Consider the following 16,331-nt stretch of genomic DNA (forward strand, 5'->3'; position numbering starts at 1 on the left):
TTTTTTTTGCTGGATCTCAGGGGGAATTGTAAATTTGGAATTAGGAAGATGCCATTTAAAGGTATGTTATATATTTTCTATGGACATGTGGAGACTTTGAAACTACATTTCCTATGATATCTCATGGCAAACAGGAAGTCTGATGATGTAAGAGAGGGGATAAAACTCCTGGGTGAGGAGGAAGTCACTCTCTTAGCTAGCAGGCATGAGATACGAAAAGTAAAGATGGCAGAGGCAATGGGAATTCTTAAAGGCACGTGGCCTAATGATTTTATCCCTATAAGCATGGCTTTAATTAAAATACTAATTTATATTATTATATCAGTCTTTATAATTTTTAATCATAACAGTATGCACTGGAAGCAAAGCCAAGAATGGAAATGCTAAGAAAGCATTTTATGTAAAATAAATTGTCTAGTTTTGAGTTCAGAATGTAACTGTAAATAAATAAAAAAATAGACAACCATTCATTAAGAAATGATGAATAATCAATTTAAGAAGGAATGCTCCATAAAAGAATGGTTCAGTGGCCAAATGTGGAACATCCAAAAGGGTCAGTTAAATAAAGTCACTTTAGAAAAGGTAAGGTATCCATAGCAAAATGTTTCATGATCCTTGACATATGTGAATACTTTAGAAATAAGGATTATATATAAATATGTAATATAAATAAATAATATAAATATATACATATATATGTAAGTGCATACACACATATGTGCATGCTTAGCTAAAAAGGAACTCTGAATTCTGGTTAAAAGTTAGTCATAAATATGGAATCTTATTTCACTTTTTAGTATGTTCACTTAGGAGTAAATTGGAAGACAGAACTTCCAATATTAACTCATTATATAGTTATTAATAATTTAAAGCATTATTTTTATAATTATCTTTCCCATCAAGAATGAAACTAGAAATGGTAAGTCTTATAACTATAAATAGAAATTTTTGTGATACATTAGTACCCATAAACATTCTAGCATTTTGACTCAAATTTGTATCTTTTAATTAGTACCAAAAATTTTTGATGACTACTACTTTCTTGTATAATTAGTAACATTTCATTCTGGTTTTGTTTTCTTCTATTATTTCTTTTAAAATTGTCTTATAGTGTTTTCTTTAAACAAGAAAGAAACTAGCTCAACCACTATGCTGTATTTTAACTAAAAGTGGTGAGGTGAAAACTTTGCAGGAGTCATATTAAGATTTAGTCCACTCTAAACAGAGAAAAGGGTAATTCTGTAAAAGAGTGTGTCCTCAATTCAAGGGGGTATTTATATTTCTGCTCTTCATACATTTTCTCAGTAAAAAAATACTTTCAAAAGAACTGGATTTATTAAATAAAATTGATAACTTAAAATAAATTAATATATGATAATTTGTTAAATAATATTAAAACATCAATCACTGGGTCAATTGTGGACATAAAAGACCTATTAATTTTAGCTGGTATTTAATATAGAGGTCCATCAGAGTAGAACTCATGTTGAAAGTATTAGAAAAATTATATCAACATCTTAAAGAATTCCTAGAATTCTGAAAGGAAGTCATAGTTTTGCTCTTGGAATGATCCTTAACAGTAGGAATAGAAGCTAGGATGAGGTCCCACTGAGTAAATATGTACTAAGTAAATAAGAGAAACAGAGAGACAAAGGAAAAGAGAGAGATAAACAGAGATAAATAAAAATTTAAAACTATAAATTCACATGAAATAATTTATTTTAAATAGTTACATATTTATATTTATTAGTAATAGAAGATGTAATATCTATTATAATTATATGTATAGAAATGATATTTGCTATTAAATATGCAAAATAAATATTTTACTAGAAATTTTTTGAATAAACAAACTAAAATTAATCTATAACTGCACAGTTTAGTTAAATAAAATATTTTAATTTTGAAGCAATATAATTTTAAATAATTTTTCATGCCATTTTGAATTACATTAATGTGCAGTATATCATTTGTTCATCATAAAAGTAAAGTCCATTTTTTCTTTCTTATTTAATTTTTTAATTATATGTGAAAGTAATTTTTTGACAACTGCTTTCTGATGTTTTGCAATTCAGATTCTCTTTTTTCTTCTCTTACCCCCTTCCTTGAACTGGTAAATAGTCTGAAAAAGTGTATAACAATGCTTTCATACAATACATATTTCCATATTCCTATATCACAAATGTAGATAAATATCACATATGTAATTTAAAAAAACTTCATGAAGGAAATAAAGTGAATGATGCTGTACTTAAATCTGCAATCAGTTTCGAAGAGTTCCTTCTTTGTCTGTGAATAGAGTTGTTTTGTTTTTTTTAATGTGAGTTCTTTGTTATTATTTCATAACCTTGCTTTGTTGGTTTAGTCTTTCACAGGTGAACTTCATATGATATTTCTGTTACTGTATGCACTGTCCTTGAAACTTTGCTAACTTTGCTTTGCATCAGTTTACATTAATCTTTCCAGTTTTTTTTAACTCATTCTATTCATCATTTCTAATGGTGAAATAGAGTTTCATTATAGCCATATACTATAGCTTGTTCAGCCATTACCCAGCTGGTGGATACCCTCTCAGTTTTCAATTCTTTCTTACTACAAAAAGAGTGATAGAAAATATATTTGTTCAAGTTGGTCCTTCTCACTATCTCTGAATTCTTCATCTTATTTTCCACTGTTTGTCCTCTCTCTCTCTCTCTCTCTCTCTCTCTCTCTCTCTCTCTCTCTCTCTCTCTCTCTCTCTCCTTTCATCCTTTCCTTGCTCACAAATGTTTTGTTTCCAACCTCCACCTCCCCCAGTTTGATCTTTTTGTTCATTTTCACTTTCTGTCATTCTCCTTTCCATCTTACTTCACTATAGGGCAAGGAAGGTTTCTATAGCTGGCAGAGTGTGGATGTCATTCCCACCTTGAGCTAATTGCAATGAGAGTAAAGCTCTCTGAACCCCCTAATCTTCCCCTCCACTGTATTGACTCATAGGTACCTCTTCACATGAGATAATGTAGTCCCTTCAGTCTTTCCTTTCTTCTTCCTCCATGTGTCCCTTTTCCCTAACCCTTGACTTAAAATTTTTTTTTTGGATAACAACCCATCCTATTCAGCTCACTCCCTTCTTTCTTTCTATCTGTCCTTACCTTCCTAATAATGATAAAGTTCTTATGTATCTTAAGTATTTAAATATATTTTATTATCTTAAATCTTATTTATTTATATATATTATCTTAATTATATTAAGTACCTTGTATGATTCAAGTATCATATATATTTTAAAAATCTTAATGATCACTTTCCCAGATATGAATGGAATATATTCAATTCAACTTTATTGAAACACTTATATTTTCATTTTTCTGTTTATTTTTTTATGTTTCCCTAGTGTGTTGAATTTGGTCATTAAAATTTTCTTTTTAGCTCTGTGTTTTTGTTCAAGAATATCTGGAAGTTCTCCATTTCATTAAATATCACTTTTTTCCTCCTGAAGAGTTATGTTCAGTTTTACTGGGCATGTGATTTTTGGTTGAAGGTGTTGATCTTTTGCCTTTTTGGGATATCATATTCCATGCCTTCTGGTCTTTTAAGGTAAAAGTTATCTCTTGCTCCAAGAGATTTGAATTATTTCCTTCTGATTGCTTGTAGTACTTTTTCCTTGGCTTGGGAGTTGTTGAATTTTGATATAATAGAATTAGAATGTTTGATATTTAAGTGTTTTTCAGGAGGTGATTGGTAGATTCTTTCAATTTCTATTTTGCTTTCTTGTCTGAGAATATCAAGACATTTTTTTCTAATTATTTCTTGCAATATGGTGTCCAAACTCTTTTTTTGATTATACCTTTCAGGTATTCTGATGCTTCTTAGATTGCCTCTTCTGGATCTATTTTCCAAGTTAGTTGTTATTCTAATGAAGTATTTCAGATTTTCTTCTATTTTTTTAATTTTGTATTATTGTTTTCTGATGCCTTATGGAGTAATATTCTTCCATTTATTCAATTCTAGTGTTTAGGAAGTTATTTATTTTGTTCCTTGAGTTTTTGTATTTCTTTTTCCATTTGGACCATTCTGGTCTTTAGGAGGTTGTTTTCTTTAACTTTTTTCTTTCCTTTCCATTTGGTCCATTCTACTCTTTATGGAGTTGTTTTGTCCAGTGGCTTTTTTTTGGGGGGGGGTTCCCTTTCTATTTGGCCATTTATTTATTAGTTGATTTTTTTTTATAATCCAGTAATTACATCAGGAGTCTTAGAGTCTTCTGTGTATTTATTGTTTTACCCCAGAATGCCCAACAGAGATCATCATAACTGCCAAATAGTCAGCTGTGCAAAATAGTATAATCGTGCTTTTTTTCTTTAAATAAATATTTAAAGACAAATTTATGGCCCTACAAAATAGTATTAAACTAGATGGTCTAAGTTGATCTGTCTCCTTGGACCCATAGTAACTGTTATTTTCCTCAAAAGCAATAGAATCAATATACTGAGTCATCATCAGTTCCATTGTATGAATAAAGGATCACAATAAAGGAGAAACCACACCTGCTACAGCAGTCACTGTTTGTGCGATCATCCAATTTATCACAATATGAGTGTTCTTAGGATCTGGAAGCATATCTTTTTTTTTTTTTAAATTTTAAACCCTTAACTTTTGTGTATTGACTTATAGGTGGAAGATTGGCAAGGGTAGGCAATGGGGGTCAAGTTACTTGCCCAGGGTCACACAGCTGGGAAGTGGCTGAGGCCAGGTTTGAACCCAGGACCTCCTGTCTCTAGGCCTGGCTCTCAATCCACTGAGCTACCCAGCTGCCCCCTGGAAGCATATCTTTTGCTATATCATAGATTCCAAAGTAGGCTGCTCTATAAATAATGATACCCTGCACTGAGACATTGAAATCTTGATATAAGCCCCCAATTCTATCAGACTTGGTGATTTTCACAAGGCAATCTCCCAAGTCTTTGAATTCTCTCTCAGTGCCAGATTTTCCAACATCAGCTGCCAAGTGGGTTCTCTCAAAATCCAAAGGGTAGATTACCAGCAAAAGACCTCCAAATTGTGTGTATTCCTCTGCTCCTTTCCCAAACACCTGCTTCTACTCATTCTTAAAGGCGAAGTGAAGGGCCTGGGTGAGAAAATATCTGATGACATTTGCTAAGTTACCCCACCAGAAGGAAAGCATCCCTTGTTCCTTTGGAATTCAGACTATATAATTCATAATGCCTTTTTACTGCTTATCTGCAGCAATTTGTTTACTTGCATGCTGCAACTGCAATAATAGCTTGACTCTCTCGATGGGGACCACCATGGACTTGGAAATAGAAGCGGTGATGCCACTGGCCAAGAAGTCCTTGGCAAAGGAGATGGCCTGTTCTGTCATCATTAGAGAGAGAATAGGTGGAATTGGAAACAGAAAGCTAGTGTAAGAGGGCTGAAATTTGGGGAACATTCTGCTGTCTGAATAGTCCCTTGCTACAGCTCAGTCAAAAAAAGCATTATTTGATTTTATTTTTCCCCCTTTTTTCCTTTATTCAAAGATATTTTATTTTCCCAATTACATGTAACAATTTCCAACATGTGTTTTCTGAAATTATGAGATCTAAATTGACTCCCTCTCTTCCCTCCCCCATCTTGGAAGTGGCAAACAATTTTATCTGGGTTATACATGTATTAGCATGCAAAAAAATTTTCAATTTGGTCATTGTTGTAAGAGAATATTTGTATAAAACCAAAACCTCAAAATAAAAATATAATTAAAGTAATATGAAAAATAGTAGGCATCAATCTACATCTGGAAGTGGATAGCATTCTTCATCATAAGTCCCTCAGAATTGTCATGGTTGGGCATAGCTACATTATTTGATTTTAAAACATATTTTCATGTTGTTTGATGAGGTCTTTTGGGACCTGAAAAACTTTCTAATTTTCCTTTGAGGCTTTGCATTTTTTGCTTTTTTCCCCCTTTGTTTCCTTTTTGCCATTGTTGTCCTCTTCTGAGTTTATATTTTGATCTTCCCTGTCACTAAAGTAATTTTCCATGGTTAAGTTGTTTCTGTTTCTTTTGTTCATTTTTCTAGTTATTATCTTCCCCTCCCTCCCATTACCTTGTCTATCAGTTAAGGTTCTGTTCTGCATCTGGGGTAAAGGGAGCACTGTTCTAAGCTTGCAATTCTTTAACTTATTCTCTGGTGCTTGGGGTAGATTTGGTTACCTGAGTCTGTCAGTGTGCACTTCCAATGGGTGGAACAGCTTCTTTCTTGTGAGGAGGCTTGTGGCAGCTTTTCCAACTGGATTTTGATCTCTCCACTTTCAGTCCCTCTTGTCTCCTATGTTGGACTGTTTCCCACTTTGCCATTTCATTGCCTCAGGCCATTTGGCAGCTCCTAGGACTGTTTCCTAATCTATGTTTTCATTTCTTTAAGCCACATGGAAGTGAGTAGGGCTGGTGCTGAACTGCTCTCCTACCTCCTGTTACATTGCTTCTACCTTCTGATGTGTCTTTATCTCAGACCTCTTTAGGGCTGGTCTTAGGCTGCTCCTCATCTGCTATTTAGTTGCCTCAGGACACCTGGTGGGTGAGTAAGGATGCTCTTCTACCAGTTGCCCTATTACCTAGCCACAAGGAAGTGGCCAGTGTATTTAGGCTCCCCCTTATGTAGCATTCACTGGACTGCTCTTCTCTCACACCACTGAGACATGTCCCTCCTGCTTTTTTTTTTAAAGGCACTTTATCTTTTTTGTGGGTGTTTGGAGGGTTTGGGTGAGCTGAGCATCCCTTTCTCTGCCATTTTAGCTCTCAGCATGCAACTATTTCCCCCTCAGGTGCTTTTCCTCTCTTAGGAGTCTGTCAGTTCTCAGTCTTCATTGAAATTGGCATTTTCACTCTAGAAGGAGATTTCTCACTGTAGGTGCCAAATTTTTTGGAACACAAAACCTTCTGATTGCTAATATCTGCAGGCATAAATCCATTTTTAAACTTTGACTTCATACATTGTGCTCACTAAGGACAGGGCATCTGTCTGAATCTTCACACTGACTTAGGGTTAGAAATTCCTTGTGGCTCATTTTTTTAAATGTCCAATTGCTATGGCACCAATTTAGAGGGCACTCTTGCAACAAAGTTCCAAGGTCTCACTAGATTTGAGGTCCCTTTCCAGTTTTTTGACCCCTAAGATCATTGTGTTCCCCCATACAAATGAATGGAAAGGGGAAAAGCACTGGAACAAAACTAAGCCTAGGGGGATATAATCATTATCTTCCTTCCTGGACACATTTTTGCTTTTAATATGTATGAGTACCATATTTTTTAGTGTCTTACTGTGTTCAAAGTACTATGATGAATACAGAAGTTACAAAGTAAAAAATGAACTAGTCCTTACTCTTACAAAATTCATGTTCTTCTTAGGATTTGAACATGTTCATGGATAAGTAATAATGTAAGTAAAAGAGTGAAGAGCAAGGGAAATATCATACAGAGAGGGCCAGAGAAATTTAATTAAGGCACATTGTCTTCTAATTGTTAGCTGTATTTAATATAACAAGAAAAGGAAATGGGTTTTTTTTAAACCCTTGTACTTTGGTGTATTTTTCTCATAGGTGGAAGATTGGTAAGGGTGGGCAATGGGGGTCAAGTGACTTGCCCAGGGTCACACAGCTGGGAAGTGGCTGAGGCCGGGTTTGAACCTAGGACCTCCTGTCTCTAGGCCTGACTCTCACTCCACTGAGCTACCCAGCTGCCCCAAGGAAATGTTTTAATAAAGAAAATAATATGATAATATAATTTTGCTTTGCACAAATATTTGAATCATGTATCTTTATAAATGGAGAGTTCCAATCCTATACAATTAATTAATATTTCCTTTGTGAGAATAAAGATGGGATGTGTTGAGGAGATTATTTCTGGGTGTGAATTTGGGTTTGTCCATAAATGCACCAATAATAATAAGAATTTTCTCCTTTTAGTATTTCAGGTTGAGAAGTGTGTATAGTTCTTGAGGATGACTTCATAAGCTATAGAATTGAAAACTGCTCTTCAGACAGTGTCAAGGAGAATATTGCATTCTCAAAAATGAAAAGCCTTAACACTAATCACATATAATATTATATGGTCTATTGTATCAAACAAAGAACTAGGGACACCATTACCATTTAGAGAATAGCCAGTTTTATCAGTCATCTGTGCTAACCAAGGAGCTACTGAAAGGGGACTGAAGACATTTGTTTTCAGGGACCTATTTTTTTTCCTAGAAAAATCCCAATATGTGCTAATCCAATATGTCCATTCTTCAGAGAGAGAAGACTGAAAAACTTAAGAAGTTTTGGATGAGCCACATATAGATTTTATCTAAAGATGGACAATCAAGGTTCATTTGCTGTATGCTGGAAACTGGGGTGTATTATCATTACAAAGCAGAAAGTTATGTTTGTCTTTTGGGTTAGAGCTGTCAAGTGTCTATGGCTTGTATCTCTGCTATAGAATGTATTGCTGTCACATCATTTAAATTTGGCTTGAAGAAGGGAGTATCCTGATGGTTTCCTAACTGTTTTTTACAGATGTTTTTGAGTGGTATTTTGCTCTAGAATGTCATCTGTTTCCTTTTTCCTAAACATTTCTAATACACATTTTTTATGATGTGAAATATTTTTTCTCAATGCAGAAATTATGAGAATAGTATTATAATGATACTATTCCTCTTCTACAAATTAGAGGAATTACATTTACACAAATCAAGCAAATATTTATTCATTCATTCACTTATTTATTAAAAACCCATTCCTTCTGTCTTAGAATTGATACTAAGTATTGGTTCCAAGACAGAAAAGTGATAAGGGCTAGGCAATGGGGGTTAAATAACTTGCCCAGGGTCATACAGCTAGGAAGTGTCTAAGGCCAGATTTAAATCCAGGTCTTCCAGATTCTATGTTGCTCTTTCTACTGTGCTCTCTATCTTCTCCCAATGGTCACTATTGTTTGCTATCATTTTATTCACTAGAAGATATAACATTTATTTATTTATTTTTAAGCACCCACTTTTTGTCAGAATTAATACTGTGTATTGGTTCTAAGACAGCAGCATGGTAAAGGTTAGTCTATAGGGGTTAAGTGGCTTGTCCAGAGTCACACAGCTAGGAAGTATCTGAGTGCAGATTTGAACCCAAGACCTTGCATCTCTAGGCCTGGCTATCAATCCACTGATCCATCTAGTTGTTCCCAAGGAGACAACATTTAAACAGATAAAAATAATATTCCATAATATGAGGGAGAGGGGGAATTAGCAGTTGTAACTAAAAGGGATATTTTCTTCTTTAAAATATTTTATTTATTTAACTAATTAGTTTAGAATATTTTTTCCATGGTTCCATGATTCATGATATTTCCCTTCTCTTCCCTCCCCCCTCCCAGAGCCGACGAGCAATTCCACTGGGTTTTACACGTATCATTGATGGAGACCCATTTCCATATTACTACTATTTGCAACAGAGTGATCATTTAAAGTCAACATCCCCAATCATATCCCCATTGACCCATGTGATCAATCATATTATCTTTCTTCTACATTTCTACTCCCGCAGTTCTTTCTCTGGATGTGGATAGCATTCTAAAAGGAATATTCTCAAATGCTCTGTTGGATCAAAATAGTAGTAACACCCTGACAGTCTTTGGTAAAGCTGTTCTTAGGATCTGTGCCACTGTAGTGTTAAGTATGAAGAACTATTGTGGCATCATGGAAAATATGTTGCATGTGGAGAGAAGAGACATGGATTAAAATCCCACTTCTGACACTTACTAGCTTTGGAATTGTAGACAAATAGATTAACTTTTTTGGAGTCTCATTTTTTCCCACATGTAAAATGGGGACAATAACACATCTACTACCTAATTCAGGTTGTTATGAGGAAAGTGTTTTGTGGAATTTAATTTTGTAGATATCCAACTGTGAGTAGCACTATAAGCAGAACTCTACTAATAGTTCCTATAATCAAAATCCTTATCCACAGGGAGAGGCAGCTGCTGAAGAGTAAGGGGTTAGAGGATCAAACTTGGAGTCAGAAAAGACCTGGACTCAAGCCCTCTCTTCAAGCTGGGTGGCCCTGAGGTTGTCATTTAACCTGTGAGCCTCAGGCAGCTCCCCAAGACCTATCCACTAAGCCCTGGACCAGTCGAGTTTCTAGCAATTTTCCTGCAGACTAAATCACAGAATCCTTCGATGTATACTAGTCTAAAGCAACCGATCAAAAATCACAACAAAATGTATATTATGCACCTACTAGGAATCTAGCTCTGTGCCAAGGGATGTGAGCAAAGAAACGCAGGTATCAAATATCATCCTTGTCCTCAAGGAGGCTAAAATCCACCTAAGGACCAAACATGAAACAGAATGATTGACAACTTTGATGTTATCTTCAATGGGGCCAGTGGGAATTCAGGGAAGGGGACATTAACGCGGGATGGAAGTGTTATTTGAACTGGACCGTGGAGGATAGCTCTACCCTCTGGATAAGAGAAAAGGAGGAGAGGAAAACTTTTTAGAAAAAAGGAATGGTATGGGCACAGCTACAGAAAACCAGGCAAAGGAATTTCGATTTGATTTATCTCTAAGGAGAAGGGATTCGATTTAAGTTCTTGAGTAGAAGGAAGGCAGAGTGAAAGTGGGATGTTAGAAGTGTACAGAATGAATTGCGTGAGGGAGATAGTGGAACCAGGTGGGTCCTCAGCAGACTATTCGTGTGATGTGATGAGAAAGGAGGGAAAGAGGTGAATCTCAGAGACATTTCTGAAGAAGACATTATAGTTCTAGGTAATTAGTACATTATAGTTCCCATTTAAGCAATGAAATTGAGGAGGAGAAATCCAAGTGCCTTTGAGATGATTAGTTTGTAAAACTGGAAGAAATAGGGAAAATTGTTTTTGATGATATATTATAGATGATGAAATTCCATTCAGCCCAATAAAGTCAGTTAGCAAACATGTATTAACCACTTGCTATATAGCCAGGTACTGTGCTAGGAAAGGAAGAATATGTAATAGGTATTTGACATCATGGATTGAAATGTAGATATGAGGGGGTTGGTCTAAAGGTGAAGATATAATAGCTGCCAATATAAAGGCAAGAGATGTAAATGTAGAAAAACAAATGCAAAGGGTAAGAGTTTTGGTATGTATGAACAATAAGGAGGTAGGAGGAAAAAGGAACCATCAAAAGAGAGGAGCAGTCAGAGAGGTGGGAGGGGAACTAGGTAGGATAAATCTAGTGACAGAAGCTGTGGGAGGAGAAGGCATTAAGAAAGAGGAACCGATCAACTGTGTCACATGCTTCTTTGAGAAAGATGGAAATGAAATGAAATCCGTATTCCAATAGCAAGAAGGAATTCATTGGTAGATTGGTGGGAGCAGAAACTGGATCACAGAGGTTTCTGTAGGGAACAGGTAGAAAGGAGTGGCTGAGTCTTGAGAATGGGGTAGGGGAGGCACTGTTAGGCTCTTTCCATTTGTCTCCCATCTTCTTTGAGGACAAATGTATATCGTTAATGAAATTGTCCTTGACTGTTTTTGACAGCTCTCCTTTGGGGCTCCTACTAAGGAAGAGGACTTGCACTGAGGAGGAACCTCTCCTGGGACTCAGTTTCCATTCCTAACAAGTATAGAGAACCTATTTCAAATACAGAGCACCATAGATAAAAGACCCTTCAGAGCTGGTTAGTGTTCGCAGAATGAGACAGAAAAAAAAGGCTGGGTAGAAGCATGTAGATGGCTCAGTGGATAGAGAGACAGGCTTGGAGACTGGAGATCTTGGGTTCAAATTTGACCTTAGACTTCCTAGCTGTCTGACCCTTGGCAAGTCACTTAACCCCAGTTATCTAGCCCTTATCACTCTTCTGCCTTAGAACTGATTCTAAGACAGAAGGTAAGGGTTAAAAAAAATCTATGGCAAAACCCAAACTTCTGACACACTAAATATGTATTCATCATTTTGCTGTGTATTTATAAAGAGTTAAGTCTCTCAAGAAGTATGGGATTGTAGAAATCTTTAGCCCACCTACTTTGGGGTTCCCTATATGATAGGGGTAATATCCCCAAACTCTTAAATAGCATGATCTTTTCCTAACACCTTAGAAATATAGCCTATTGAGAGTTGAGCTCCTTGCCTCTAATTATCAACCAACAGCACCTTTTTCATCTTTTCCTCAATGGGGCTAATTTGCTATCCAGCCTTGACCATGCCTAAACTAAAGATTAGAGAGAAAATCCCTTGGTCTCCTATATAAGCACCTATCAAAGTCCCTTCTATGGTCAAAACTCCGGTGCCATTTTCTACCTGAGGGTATCACATCCTGAAGGTGCCCATTCCTCTGCCCTAGCTATTCCTGGTCATGAGAGTCTGCTCAATAACTTGTGTGCTTTGTAGAAGCAATTTTTGAAAATCATTGTGTGATATTTTGTGATTCAAGTCCTTTCCCTCTCTCCTTCCCCTCCTAGAGGCAATAAATAAAGTCTGATATAGCTTCTATCAGTCCAGCTCTAAATCCTAATTATATCATCTTTTCCAATTCAGAAAGATCTGCCTGAATTAGTGCAGGAAACTTGTGTAGAGAACATATGCACATGTATACATATATGTATAGGTACACATATGTACTCATTCACATTTAGTGCTTTGCTGTTTTCACACATCTGAGAGCAGGAAAAATCTTACTTTCACTCTCTTATTTCAAGCATTTAACATAGTGCTTAATAAATGTCTTTTTAAAAAAATTTAATTTTTTCTTTAAACCCTTACCTTCCATCTTTGAGTCAATACTGTATATTGGCTCCAAGGCATAAGAGAGGTAAGGGCTAGAAAATGGGGGTCAAGTGACTGGGGAGTGTCTGAGGCCAGATTTGAACCCAGGACCTCCCGTCTCTAGGCCTGGCTCTCAATCCACTGAGCTACTCAGCTGCCCCCAATAGATGTCTTTTTAAATTTATTCATTCATTCATTTTAACCATACAACAATCCTGTAAAGTGGGGGCTATTGTTATCACCATTTTATAAATGAGGAAACTGAAGTTGAGATGGATTAAGTGGATCTGACTTGTCCAGAGTCACACAGATATTCAATTCTAAAATCTGGATTCAGATCTAGTCTTTTTGCCTCTTACGTCCAGCATTCCATCCACTCTACTATCATTCCCTCTTCTTGTCCCTAATAGAGATATATTTTTGTGGCTATATGTACAGAATACACATTATATATATAGTATACATGTAGTCACTCATTTATACATATAATGTATATATATGTTATATTATATATTATGTACATATATATTATATGTATGTGTATATATAAAATTATCTATCTATCTATCTATCTGTCTGTCTATGTATGTATGTATGTATGTATGTATGTATGTATGTATGTATCTGTCTATCTATCTATCTATCTATCTATCTATCTATCTATCTATCAGAATTCTAGAAATCCATAATTAAAGAGGGAAAGGGAGAGATTAAAAACTCTTCAGAGCTTCTTACAGGACTGTGCTGGAACGAGCTCTCACCAGAGCCAACTGTGAAATTTCCAGTGTGAGCAATTACACCCTAGAAATCATCAGTCATTTCACATCAGGGCTTGATTTATTATTTTGTTGATTGTCTAGGCTCAAGAAAATGTTAATAATGCAGATTCAACCTAAAAGTCCTAAAAGCTTGTCTCTCACTTTCCCCTCCCCTTAAGATGTTAAACATTTAATGGTACACCCCTATGTTACTTTATAAGCATTGCCTGATGTGGGAAGCCGTTCGATGTATTAAAGCCATTGGAGAAATAGGATCAAATTTAGGGCCTGTTATCTGGATTCCCTACGTGACCAATCCAGGCTGAGGCAGTCTTTGTGTTTGGTTCTGGTCACCTGAGCCCCAAAAAGCTCTGGTACTAGCAGGTAGGTTAATCCAAAATCAACTTGATCCCTCCAAGAGGCTGTTAGGAGTCATTTAGAGAAACAGAGTCTGTAACAGATATTTTATCTGGATCCCATTACAAAATCATCGGCAAGTAAAGCTGTGTGTATGATTTTTCTGCACTGCATGTCAGGACAGACAGAATGGGCCATCTAAGATAAAAATCTGAGCCTCCTCTTTTGACTCAGTCTTTGATCCCCACCTTTCTTAGAATTCTTATTGGAGAGCTTTGAAGTGGCAGACCAGCATCTACTGAGTTGATGATTTCCTTCCTTGATAATTGAGAAGCCTGAATCCTAACAAATGTTACTTAGATAAGATTGCATATTCAAATTAGAACTGGTGTCTTTAGTCTGAACTTCATTTGACCAAATGCAGATTTCAATTGGTGAGCATCTCCATGGGGTATTTCCTCTCCCAGAATTATCCCCTACTAAGTTGGTGGTTGAAGTTTGACCATTTGTCTTTGCACCTTTATTCTTTAGACTTCAATGGATTATGTGTGATTTATTACCCCCTTACAACGGTGACTCTTTTTGTGTTCTTTGTTTGAAATCAGTATATAATAAACTCCCAAGCCCGCAGAATTCGGAACAGCATGGGCTAACCACTAGTCTAGTTGTTCTCATTTTCTTTCTCCTGCTTTAACCATCCTATGCCACCACGCTGCTCAGGACCCCAAAAAATCATATAGAGGCATGGCTCCCTATAGCCTGACCTCAGTAGGAGTGCAGTAGAAGGCTGAGCGACTGAAATCATCACCAGGCAAGAGTCCTGACCGCTGACTGTAGGCTAATAGTAACGACCATCATAATAACTGGTATTTCTACAAGGCTTTAAGGCTTACACAGTGCTTTACAACCATTTTCTCATTTGAGCTTGACAAGACTCTTGGTCAAGTGCCAGGATTTAAGTCTCAGACTCTCTAGAGCAGGTAGAGGGGTCAGAAGAGTCTTTGGGGGAGTAGGAAAGAGTAATTTTGTTGTTATAAATACATTTTTGCTTAAAGATAGCTCAATGTATCTCAGTAGATATAGCATAGATAGTGTTTATATTACATGTATATGACATATTATGTATTGAGTATATGCACATGTGTGTGAATATAATATACATAAACACACACTTATATATATATACATATATGAATATTATATGTGAGTATATTTTTGTGTATAGGGTAGCTAAGAGTAATGGACCTGGAGTCAGGAAGAATCTGAGTACAAATTTGACCTCAGACATTTCCTAGCTGTGTGATCCTGGGCAAACTACTTAACCTCGTTTGCCTCAGTTTCCTCATCTGTAAAATGAACTAGATGAAGAAATACCAAACCATTCCAGTATCATCACCAAGAAAATCCCCAAAGGGGGTCCTGAAGAATCAGATGTGACTGAAACAATTGGATAACAATATAAATCTATCTTTCTATAGTTTATAGATATTTATACATAGATATAACATCCCTTCAGGGCATTCTTTCTCCAATTCCTCCTTGTATTGGCAAATTGGTTCCCAGAAAGAAAACTGTCATTCACGAGCGCCTCCATCTAGTGCGCTCTCCACTGATTAATTAGCTTTTAGAATGAGTATTTATAGTTTAGTAAGAGCATTTGTTATTTTTTAAACAGTTTATTATTTATTTAACAATCTAGGAAGTTCACAGCCATCAATAATTCCAGTGCAATTTCAGGTGCAATTGGAAATTCAGGAATCTCTGTAGAGCTGTTAGTGTAGCGAACCTTGTAGGTAAAATATATGCATACTTTTTTTTTTAAACCCTTGTACTTCAGTGTATTGTCTCATAGGTAGAAGATTGGTAAGGGTGGGCAATGGGGGTCAAGTGACTTGCCCAGGGTCACACAGCTGGGAAGTGGCTGAGGCCGGGTTTGAACCTAGGACCTCCCGTCTCTAGGCCTGGCTCTCACTCCACTGAGCTACCCAGCTGCCCCTCATATGCATACTTTTGATAGCACCTGTGATGGAGTTTCTCTAAAATTAACCTCATTGGTTTCATTTTCAGCAAGCTGACCTGGGCCACTTAGCATGACTTTTATTGTTCCTGATGTTAAAGCATGCTCCCTTTTTACAATAGATTCATGAACATCAGAAGATATCAACAGATATATTGCATCTGGGCCCTCACACCCGCTGTATGTTTTCTCTTCTCCATCCATTATCTCCTTATGAAATTATATTGCATCCAAAGGAATTTTAACAAAACACTTTCTTGTCAGTTCTGCAGTGGCCACAGCTCCGTCCCTGCTCACTGCCACAGCCCCTCAGATCATTTGTTATAAAATATCCTCCCAAGTCAAGGGCATGTTCCTTCCCTGCACACACAAAAGTCCTGAGAAGACTGGGCTCAGTCCTAGAGATTATGTGGACAGAGAGGAGGACAAGCCTTTGTT

At 36.3% G+C, this 16,331-nt stretch overlaps 1 protein-coding gene and 1 pseudogene across 1 annotated transcript; both read right to left on the bottom strand.

Moving 5' to 3' along the window:
* Positions 1–4,500: 4,500 nt before the first annotated feature.
* Positions 4,501–5,359, bottom strand: LOC123241919 (annotated as a pseudogene).
* Positions 5,360–15,563: 10,204 nt separating this feature from the next.
* LOC123240112 (elongin-C-like) lies at positions 15,564–16,097 on the bottom strand. Its single transcript, XM_044667506.1, has 2 exons — positions 15,885–16,097; positions 15,564–15,701 (listed from the first exon to the last, which is right to left on the bottom strand). The coding sequence occupies exons 1-2, from the start codon at positions 16,095–16,097 to the stop codon at positions 15,564–15,566; spliced, it is 351 nt and encodes a 116-aa protein (XP_044523441.1).
* Between the last annotated feature and the right edge of the window lie 234 nt (positions 16,098–16,331).

The sequence above is a fragment of the Gracilinanus agilis genome, chromosome 3, assembly GCF_016433145.1.
Source record: "Gracilinanus agilis isolate LMUSP501 chromosome 3, AgileGrace, whole genome shotgun sequence".
NCBI classification, from domain to species: Eukaryota; Metazoa; Chordata; class Mammalia; order Didelphimorphia; family Didelphidae; genus Gracilinanus; species Gracilinanus agilis.

Bases quoted from the DNA above. Each gene is read 5' to 3' on its own strand.
- LOC123240112 (XM_044667506.1), bottom strand. From the start codon at position 16,097: ATGGATGGAGAAGAGAAAACATACAGCGGGTGTGAGGGCCCAGATGCA. The intron at 15,702-15,884 runs GTATGCATATGA...CTGAAGTACAAG, and splicing joins CATCACAGGTGCTATCAAAA to GGTTTAAAAAAAAAAGTATG.